Genomic DNA, 11,203 nt, shown 5'->3' on the forward strand with positions numbered 1-11,203 from the left:
TAACTAAATCTTTATTTGTTCAAAACATTTTTGTTAATCATTCAGCAGCAAGCTAGTTGCTTTCAATTCAAGAAAAGTCTGAGAAAGTAGACTTAGCTACTCCTTCCTGTCTTATAAGTAGATTCTTTCCTGGCACCAAACTCTTCTGAATTGTTCCAAATTTAACTTAAAATTTTAATTAATGAAGTTAAACTTTTAATTAAGTTTTTAAAGGATCTACATGAAGGAGCAAACAACATCTCTACTGTAATTATGTTACAGAAAGCCTCATCTCTCAGTCTGAAAGCAAAAAAGATTTAAGCAGCAAAATTTCCTGAATGATCATTAAATATTCATCTAGAAAGAGCAAAATTTAAAAATTAAATTTATTTTGGGGGCATCAATAATTTCTAAGATAATGTTTTTATGCACACAGAGTGAGAATTTGACTTTTTATGCAAAAAAAAAGTTTCACAAAACCACTAAATCTTTTATGGTGTGAACTTTATAAAGTTGTTATGTAATGGTGTAACTGTAAGTCACTGGCAGGATTTATGCAAAACAAAGATTTGCCTTTTTCACATTGTAAATAGATACTGTATGTATAGAGACAGTCATGGAGCATTAATTATTTTTGTTTAATTGCGGTATTTTGCATCTATTTATATGAAGGAGTGAAAACACAAAACTACTTGTATTTTATATGGTGGAATAAAATGAAATACAGATTCACAGACTTAATTTTCTGAAAATATAGCTGAACACGCAGTGAATAGGTTCAAATATTTAACATAATTCTGTTTTTTTTTAAAAGAGACTGTTGCATTATTCAGTTTTGATGATGCAATGTACATAAAGTTAAAAGAGCAAAACAAATCAAATTTTAAAAGGAAATCGTTTCATTTGATTTAGTTCTATATGATGGAATATGCAGAAAGAATAAAATTATTGCTTTAATTGCATATTTAGTAGGGGTGCACCAATTACCAATGTTTAAAAATCAGCTGATTCTGATTTTTTTGTCTGAAGTGTTGCCAAATATAGCAAGAAATTTACTGAATTGGCAACAGCGGGGTGAAGATTGTTATCTGCAAACGTTGGGAAATGACCTGGTCTGTCGGTCAAACCTCTCTAGAAGAGGACAGTGGTTGATATTTAGACCTTACATGCAGATAAAATCGGTGGAGAAGACTGGCTTCACATTTAAGCATCAGCTGATCACCAATCTTTCAAGATTAAGGAAATCGGGACCAATTTATTGGCGCACCTTGAGCATTTGTGTGTCATTTTTTGAGAAGTAACAAAGTAATTAACGCTCATCAGCCAAAATATGTCGCCAACGACACATTTTTACAAGCCAGCTTTGCGGTACCGTAACTCTGCAATACTTTCCTCCATCTGAAAAATTTCAACGGTTTCTGAAAGGCGAGACGTTGCGCTTTCCAGCCGATGTTGAGTTATTACGGCAATTTCACTCCCACCGATGCAGGGAGCTTGTTTTACTTCAATTTAATCTGATGAAATACCATTTTAACAGACAGTAGATTGTAAATAACTGTTAGATATAGAAAGTTCCAGTTGTTATGGAGAAATGGGCAAACATATTTACTCACAGGACATTTAAAGAAAATATCCAGGCAGAGATTTGAGACTTAGGCCTAGTGACGAACTGCTTTTGAAAATAAGTAGTTGGTAAAGTAGCTGGATTACTTTCTTGGGGAAGTAATTATTAATCAGTATTTCCAGGTAACCGGCAGTGCTCACCATGCAAGGCCTCCCTGTGCTCCAGCTCCAGCCTGAGCTGCTGCCGCTGCTCCTTCATCCTGGCCAGCTCCTGGCTGCTGCCCGAGCTGAGGCTGTGCAGCCGCCTGGCCAGCACCTCCAGGCGGTCCCGCTCCAGGTACACCGCCTTCATCTCCGCCTTCAGCTCCTTGGCACAGCCGAAGTCATTACCTGCACGGGCGCACCACAGGAGGACGTTACACTTTCACCGCCCATTAATGAGCTTTTTCATCATTAATGGCGTAATTAAGTGCGGCTAATGGTAAGCCGCCATTCAAGTAAATGGGGTAAATAAAGGATGTGTAATGTAGCAGGGATGTTTTTCGGAGTGGAGTTGAGTGGAAAGTTACCAGATATGGCCGCCAGTTTGGCTTCATGCAGAGCCAAGAGCTGCGTTTCAGTCTCGCTGACTTTCCTCCTTAGGCTGCTGCCCAGCCTCTGACTCATGACCACCTGGGGATAAAACGGAGAAGATGATGGAAAGTAGAAAGTGGGGGGATGGTGCTAACTAGCAAAACCTTTGCGGGCACATGTATCCCACAGGACGCAATGCTCATTTCCTCCTCTGCCTCCATTCTGCGGGTGCATTTGCATCCTTCTGTGCTCGCCCTGCTTGGAATATGCAGCTGTGAATCAACATTGAACGTGTTACCTGTCTGTAACCTTTAGAAAGAACAAAACAGGGTGGGACAGCGGTATGAGGAATCTCTATGAAAGATATCATTAGAAGGTCAGAGAGAAAAGGAAGCTGAATGTCAGCGGCTGATGGAGATGCGGCCGCTGAGGATTCTGGCCTCCATCTGCTCTCACTCGCTACATCCGTTAAACCTCTGCTTCACTGTGACCAAAGCGGAATACGGTGCTCAGAAAAGCATTTAGGCCCTAACGGATTTCCTCTGACAAATATTAGCTTAGAAAACTCAAAATGCGGTTATTAAGTTATGATTATGAGGAAGGAGTAATTCCCCTGGATGTGCCAACAAGTCACTGTGGAGAAACTTTGGCCCACTCTTCTTTGCAGAATTGTTTTAAGGTCACACTGGAAAGGTTTTGAGTGTAACCAGCTTGTTTTTTTTAGTAATATAGTTCTTGGCTTGCTGGTGAGCTTCAAATCACCTACAATACGTGTCAAACTCAAGGCCTGGGGGCCAAACTTTCTACAGTTTCACCCTCTAGACTCTAGAGGAAGGCATAAATAGACTCATCGAGATAATATTTCTGTGCTTAAATGTTATTTTAGCAATCAAATCAAAGCAGTTTTTATCCGTTGACTTCCAGATTATATCAATAAGGTTTTGTGTCTATTCCTTCAGTAGTTCTTGGTGCAGAGCCACCACAGACGATGGGGGGGACAGGTTTTTCAGTTAGTTTGAGTCATTTGACACAGTATAGTGTGAATGCGAACTACAGTCCTGAAAATTTAACAAATGTTGAAATTTTGATCCCCAATCGAACAGAATAGCACATTGATGTGACCATGGTTTTCCTGAGCATGCGTACGCATAACACTGATCTTTGTGTGGACATGTCCGGCGGTCAATAACTCTTTAATACTGATGATAAAGTACCACTTACACCAACAGATTATTTCACTTATTACAAGACATTTTCCCATAAGTCAAATAATCTGCCAGTGGAGCCAGTATTTCACATCAATTTTAAGGAATTATTTACTCAAAACAAGTTCCAATATGTGTTTGAAAAGTTACTTTTTAGTTAGTTTGCCTTATTCCAAGTGTACTAAGAAACTAGACCAGAAATATTTGGCAATATTTGTTGTAGTACTGTATTGTTGCCACAATGAACCTCCTTCTTTTAAGGGATTGTTTTTACAACTCGAACTGGATATTCCGACTCCTTTTCTTCCTGAATCTGACACAGTTTTCTGAGAGGATGTCGTCCTGATTGGTATTTCAAAGGCAGAACATCTCCTGGGAGTTTTCCTCGCACAGAAATCCGGCAAAACAGGCTTGAATAATTTAATTTCACACAGTCTACAAACTGGAAACAACTTTGGAGTGCCTTTCAAACTGTAATAATTCTAACACTTGTGATTTAATTTCCAAAACATGCAGCTCTTTGCTAGTTGTTGTTGCAAAAAAATGTCAATGGAGAGAAGCCAGGGTTACTTTCATGCCTGCAATCGTTTTGTCACAGCAGGTGTGCCATTTTCAACATGATGGATATTTCATTTAAGAAGCAAACTTTCCATTTCCAACACAACAATGGTAACCGGGGTAGAAGCGTCTCTTTGTGAAGAGCTTCTAGGTTTCTTTGAAGTGCAGCTTCAGCATCAACCAGCGATTTGATGATGGGTTTCTGAAGGACAGTGTGACGGGAGAAAAACGCTTCACATAGAAAAGTCTGACACCTCTTCCTGTCCTGAAACCATTCAAAGTTATTGGTTTCTGCTTGCTTTAGTTGACCAAATAGTCACACAGAAGCACCACTATTGACCCTTTGCAAGTGATGTCGGTCTCTCTTCTCCCCTCCAAACTTGGAAAAACATTTCTACATAATCACACTTGTTCTATAAACTGCTGGTAAAAGTTTCATATCAATAAGACAATGGACAGGGGATGCAGATATTGATGGGCTCAGAAATTAAAATCCATCTCCTCCTATATTAATAGACTGGACAGTTAAAGGTGATATCAAATTTTCTACATAATGGGCCTCTGTTTTGTCTTGCGTTAAACTATTATGGTGTTAAAAGAAAAAGCGGGAAACTGCAAACCATTAGTGGAGAACATATTCATCAGACATTGACTAAAATGTTCGACTCAGATGTCTCAATAAAAGTATCAAAACTATATTTATTTCAATTCATCTGCGAAATAAAACCCACCGGTTTAGCGCTTACATGGTTAAGAAACATAATAACGCTACAAATATCTTTATAAGTTGCCTCTTCTGTTATATTTCAGTCAGTTTTCTCATCAATCTGCAAGAGTTTAGAGCGATGCGCATTCACGCGGCAGGTCAAGCGTTTCTCGGCATAACACTGTCCCTCACTTCCAACGTCCATCATAGCACCTTGAAAGATTAAGTGACGTAGTTGCAAAGGTTCAATACCGACTAGATTCCCAACGTTTCCTTTTTTTCTCATTTTTATTCTTATACTTTTAGTCCTTTTTTCCTTTAGAGAAACAGTGAATCAGGGGAGAATTTATTCGAAATGGCATATCTTGCTGCTTCTGACTCCAGCACACAACTGAGGAAATCACTGCCTTGTCAGATCAAAAAGAGTAGATAACAAAACCAACTCTGACATCAGTACACATTGTGAGCACACAGACATTGACACAAGACATATGTCGTCTATTTTAACTCACAATTCATTATGTTTTCATTCACATTCAGTCAATCCTGGTTAGCTCAAGGAAGGAAAATCAGCTTACCTTGGCTGTAGCTTCCTTCATGGAAAGGTTCAGCGCCTGTTCCTGTAACTGGAGTCTGCACAAAATGTGTAGATTTACAAATAAGGATACAAATAAATATTTTTCTTTTCAAATTAAATAAATCTAAACTGTGAAATTTAGGAAATAGCTTGCTGTTTACAATTTTGGATATCATTTTGGGTTGATTTAAATTGAGTTTATGATGCTAAAGACCATAACAAGTCTTGAAAGAAAATCAGTCCCACATCATGACAGTTCCTCCACTGTACTTAACAGTGGACATAGGGCACTTTTTTGCATTTTCATCCTTTCTTTTACACCAGAATCATCTTCAGTCTTGCAGTATAGCTCAATCATTATCTCTTCAAGCTAACGAACGCGACTTTCATCAGATTTAGGCCTGAACTCTGTATTGTCAAGACATCAGATGTGTCGAGCTGAAGCATGCCAAGACAGGAAAGATAATTGGACCATCTGAAGTGTCAATGGTTCTGAGAAGAACGGGTTTGACAGAGATCTCGGCCGCTGGTATGATTTGTTCAGCAACAAAGAAGAGGTGCGTATTTTTTGACTTATATTTGATGTACGTTGCCAATGTAAGTTGCTGGTTTGCTTTGGTTTCCCATTTCTAATGGGGAAAGCCTGGAAGATGAACTTGAGTCCTTGTCCAGTCTGTTGTCACAGTCCTAATTGTTTTTTAATTTTTTAATTAAACTGGTAACTTTCAGCAGCAATTCCACAACTTATATGGATTGTCTTTCCCATTTTGACGAGTGGCTAAGACAAATGGATTTCTGTGTCATGTCATTTTTAATCCAGGGAATTTGGAAGACATGAATTGCTGATTTAAAATTTGTGTGCCTGTTTATTAGCTTGATAACTGGAACTTAAAATTACCGGGGGAAAAAAAAAATTAAGTGGTTTCATTAATTTGGTGGGAAAAATTTTTCTAACATGGGTGTTTTATTTCCAAACAAAAGTAATTTTACTAAATTTTGTGTTTTTGAGCATGAGTGTGATTTTCACACATCTTCACCACAGCTGCCTATAAGTGTGTTTTCATTAGCGCGTCCATTTGAATCGAGTGTTTACACGATTCTGTCAAATCTGAAGGGCAAAGGTCACATTGATTATACGTCTCTAAACATGCAAACAGGACAAATATGCAAGGTGACATTATATGGTGACAGAGGTATAAATTAATTAGAAGATGAGGAAAATGGAGCATAAAATCCATTAAGCACAACACAGTCACCTTGAGGAAGTCCCAGCTTTCTCATATCACAAAAATCTGTTGTGCCCTTTGCATGTTATTCAAGCTGATGTTCCAAAATAATCATCCGTTGGACAACAACTTTTTTATGAATACTCTAATCTGCCGCCATTAGAAATACCTCAACATGAAAAAGGAGAGCTCAGAGTTAGTCGTGTGGGTATCCAATCGGAAACCATGATTTCAATCAGATAAATGTGTTGCATTTGTGGTGGCGATGTGTCAGGTATCAAATTATTGCCCTGATGGTGGGTCACACCGGCAGAACGCGATAAGTACAATTTGCATGTCTTTGTAACGAGTGTCAAGACAGAGGGGCTTTCCGCAAGGGTTGCTTCGCAAGCTATTAACTTCTGAGGATGAGATCCAAAGTAATCATTAGCATCTGAGAAAAACCATTAAAATTCAAAGCAGCAGCAAGCAGGTGTGAGGGAAGAAGGCTGGCGGCACAGAGGACGCTTTGGATAAAAATAAATAAATAAAATAAAGTACTTGGTGCTGCTTAATGCATTCTCACTCAGCCTGAAAAATAAATTATTCTTCAGGTCTCACCCAACTGTTGCCTGTCTTTTATTTTTGCTGTGCCTGCATCAAAATGCAGATTTTTGTTGTTGTTGGTTTTTTTTATTTTATTTATTTTTATTATTTTAATAGAGAACATTATCAAATATTTCTTTCAGATTTTCAGATTTGGTTTAATGCCAATGTGAGTTTCTCAGAATAATCACAATTTTACCCTTTTGAGGGAAAAATCAACTTGACTGTAATATTTATTTGGTTAGAGGAAAAAAATTGAAATTAAACAAATAAAATCTCCTCCAAATAAGCTATTCTAGATGTGAGAAATCTTGTAAGACAACAAAGAGGAAAGTACAAGTGCAGCTTGTTCTGTCAGCGACATTCACAGCTCTCTGGTGTCCCCTAAAGGCAGACTAGAAGTACTGCAGTTACCCCCTGATTAGATCATTTTTAGATTAACATATTTGCATGTGCATGCTTGTTATTTACTTATATTCGGTCATATTGAATTACTTGCATCACTCTTAGGTATGTATATATATTTTTTAAACTTTATCTCTTATGATTATATTTATATTATTAATACTTAACATCTTAGATTGTGTAGCTTGTCAACGAATAAGCAATTTCCCCTTGGGGACCAATAAGGTATATTCTATTCTATTCTATTTCATAATAATTGTTTAAGCTTAATGAAAAAAGCAAGAGTTATTCAAAAACTTTGTTCTGATGTGAATCTATATTTTTTTTATGCTGCATTAAGTTATATAATTGCACATATATGAATGATATTTTGTGTTACTGAACGCTACAGCATGATGCTGTCAACACCAGTCTTGCAAACTTCCAGGAGAAAAACCTACTAACTGCAGCAAAAGACGAACATCGATAAATTGACATATTTGTGGTTGTGATGCGACTAAATTTGAAAAGAAGGATTTTCTAGTCACTGTATTTCCGCTTCAGCTATTCTGAAATACAAATTTCATTATTTTGTTAGGAACATTTGATTAAATGGTTGAAATAGTTTTTTGAAGCACAGATAATTACTGCATCCATCCACAGATGCGTTTATGTTAAACTAAACACTTAGTTTTGGGACTCTGTGATTACTAGTATTACTAAAAGATGTCTCACTTTATATCGCTACCAGAAACCAACAGAAATAAATATGTATCGTATGCATGCATATTAAGAAATATTGGCACCTTCTGCAGATTTTTCATTTTAACCACTTAGGCTTACACTATTCAATATTAGAAATACATAAATAATGCAAGCAAACAGATGCTTCACTTCATTTTTTTTTTTTTTGGACAAGAAAATTAGCATTTTATTGCCTAAAATGCAATAACTGCATTTCTTTAGTGAACGCTTGATCATCTGTAGCAAAGAATGCATTTGCAGCTCAATAATACTTTTAGCATCAACTTGTGAAAAGCTCAGATCTTTTGGATTGATTATTTACAGTGTAGAGCTAATCTGTTGACTGTTCTTTTTGATTAAGTGATTAATAATTAGACTGCAAAAAGTCCTTAAAAGGAGATTTTTATTTACATAATTTAAGCCAGGTGGAGCTAAAACTGTTATTTGAGAAGTTCTAGGTGAAGAAAAAGTTTTTGTATAGTTTTGTCATCATTACTGCTTTCAAGGTGTTGGTTTTTTCATCAATTTGCATTTTTTCAAGTCCATACACTCCAGTTAACAATTAATTGATTACTAAATTAGTTGGCAATTATTTTAATAATCGATTAGTTGCTTCAGTGGATAGAATATGCCAAACTACACACCAAAATTTGCTGCTAGACGGTGAAATATTCTTCCCCTCTGCGTTCCTGACCTGAGCGTTGAAGGAGGATGAGAGACGGAAATCTGTGTGCGGTTTTCAGACGAGATGAGGTCCTGCAGGGTGCGGCTGATGTCCCGGAGCTGGGCCACGGTGCAGCTCCGCAGCACTGACCCCTCCAGGTCCACAGCCTCAGCCCGCTGCTCCTCCTGCTGGATCAGATGCTCCAGATTTAGATTGCGATCCTTCAGCTGCGCCAGCTTCGTCTGCAGCTTCTCAATTTCCTCCTGGTGACACGTTGCACAGGAATAATCATTAGCTGCACTGTTTGTTTTTAGATACAGTTAAATTAAGCATTATTTAATGAAAAATGTATCATTTTGCAGTGAAAGTAAATCAAAATGTAAATAAATTTGCCAATAGACGGCACTAAGAGTCAGTCAAACGTGTATATATATTTGAGAACAAAGTGACATTTGCTTGTGTAAACCTATAAACCTGATCAATAAAACCGATAAGACTCTGAAATATAAGTTAGTATAAGTTTGTTCAAGTCAGAAAATTACAGGAATCCCTGATGGGCTTATTTATCCACCAAACCTGGGAAGGACGAACATTAAATAATCCGTACTGCATTTACCTCAACTTGATGTTTTTCTTGAATCAAGCGATCCCTCCGCTGCGCTGGGTCAGACTGCTCCACTGAGTCCGGTTCTGATCCCTCTCTGCCAAAAGAATAACAATAAAAAAACATAAAACATCAATCACAAAAAGTAAGGTCCCAGGACATCTGTTTTCAGAATTCACTGTTAAATTTTCACCGCGACTTTACCCACTATCTGTAAAGCCCCATTTAAAAAAAAAGAAGAATGGAGTCAGAGCTACTCAATGAATCAATAACAATATATATAGACACATGATCAATATCAACAGATAATACACCTAATATAATACTCAATAATTGGGAGATATAGACAAAGGAAAAGGCGGCTCAAAGAGCCAATCACACCGCTGGCGCCTCTGCGAGTTGCCTCGCTGGGAACACGGTGGACCACCTCAGCACCCCAACCACTGGGCTTAGTAAGTTTTCCGGGGGAAACCCTGTGTCAGAGTAGCTATAATGCTTCATAAGCTTTAGGTTATTGTTTCCAGGATCTCCTCTGTTGACAACAACAGCATAAGAACGCCAACAAGGCAGTCTGATGGGTGCAGTGGGTTGTAACCAGCGCAAAATGCTGCCTTTCACTACAGTCAACATTATTTCCACTGAAATGGAAAATGACGGTCATTTTGGTTTTAACTGACCTGCGATGACTGCAGTCTTCCCTCTGGAGGGCACTGTGCACCACCTTTGAGAGTCTCTCCAGGAAGTGGGCAATGCTGGGCTGCATGGAGGGTAAACCCAGTTTGAGAGCGCCGCGCTCTCTGCAGAGCTCCTCCAGCTTCTTCCCAAAGCGCTCAGCTGAAAATGTAAAATGCCAATTAACTTTGAGAAGATGATTATTATGTCAGTGTAGAAAATTAACATTTCATACAGTAAAACTCCTTTTATTTCAACAACTTATGTTACTAATAGAAACAAATTGTACAGATGAATATGTTTTTACACGTTTATTTATATTACTTATGATGATTTCCATTTACAGCTAAGAAAAACTAGACATTTAAGATCATAATATTACATCAGACTAATAGAAACATAATTTTCAATGCAGAAATGTGGACTTTTAATGAAAATTATGTTTAATAAATGCATAAAGTTTGTTACTTTAATGTTACTTAATGTTTTAATGATACTTTTAATCTGACAACCCAGCCTCATTCGAACGCATATTGAACATGACTCTAATCTCTGTTAAATAGCTCTATTGCTGAAGTATTCACTCTGCTTCTAAAAAGTATAATAATAAAACTTTAATTATCTCACAGTTTACATGTGAGATAATTAAATGACTTCAAAATGACAATAAAAGCATTAACCAATGTAAAAACAATAAAAACTCATTTAAAATAACAATAATGAGATCTTAAGAATAAGAATGTTTTTAGATCTTTGTTGGTCCGACTTGTAAAAGACGTCAAAATCTCTTTTCAGACAAAGAAAAAATAAAATTTTAGGTTTGGAGTTTGAATTATTTCTGTCACAAAGCTCAAGAAATGGGTCAAAATAGTGTCGTGTTTTTAAAAAACTTTTCTCAGATCAGGCAGATGAAAACGACAACAGCAATGGATGTGTACATGAGTGACTAGATGACTGTTTAAATAGATCAAAATTAACAGAATTAATAAATATTTGTAGAACAGACATGATAAATGAACAAATGTAATAAATAAATCTATGAGGTATCTAGGTTGTGTCCATGAGAAAGTGGGCCTCATTTCCAAAGAAAAAAGTTTTAAATAGGTGACTTTTAACATTTGTCGTATGTAAGATAAAAAGTGTATAAATAAAAAGTTTTGTTT

At 37.0% G+C, this 11,203-nt stretch overlaps 1 protein-coding gene across 2 annotated transcripts in view; it reads right to left on the reverse strand.

Moving 5' to 3' along the window:
• The window catches only part of disc1 (DISC1 scaffold protein), a 56,202-nt gene that overhangs the window by 36,383 nt on the left and 8,616 nt on the right, over nt 1-11,203 (reverse strand). For both annotated transcript variants that reach the window (XR_004337872.1, XM_032553635.1), the window contains exons 4-9: nt 10,046-10,202; nt 9,381-9,465; nt 8,795-9,027; nt 5,163-5,217; nt 2,112-2,214; nt 1,744-1,932 (exon numbers count right to left, since the gene is read on the reverse strand). Coding sequence is in view for 1 of the 2 variants with exons in the window: in XM_032553635.1 (XP_032409526.1) it covers nt 1,744-1,932; nt 2,112-2,214; nt 5,163-5,217; nt 8,795-9,027; nt 9,381-9,465; nt 10,046-10,202 (822 nt within the window). In the remaining variant the exon portion in view is untranslated. The remainder of the gene's footprint in view (nt 1-1,743; nt 1,933-2,111; nt 2,215-5,162; nt 5,218-8,794; nt 9,028-9,380; nt 9,466-10,045; nt 10,203-11,203) is intronic.

The sequence above is a fragment of the Xiphophorus hellerii genome, chromosome 22 (genome assembly GCF_003331165.1).
Source record: "Xiphophorus hellerii strain 12219 chromosome 22, Xiphophorus_hellerii-4.1, whole genome shotgun sequence".
NCBI lineage: Eukaryota > Metazoa > Chordata > Actinopteri > Cyprinodontiformes > Poeciliidae > Xiphophorus > Xiphophorus hellerii.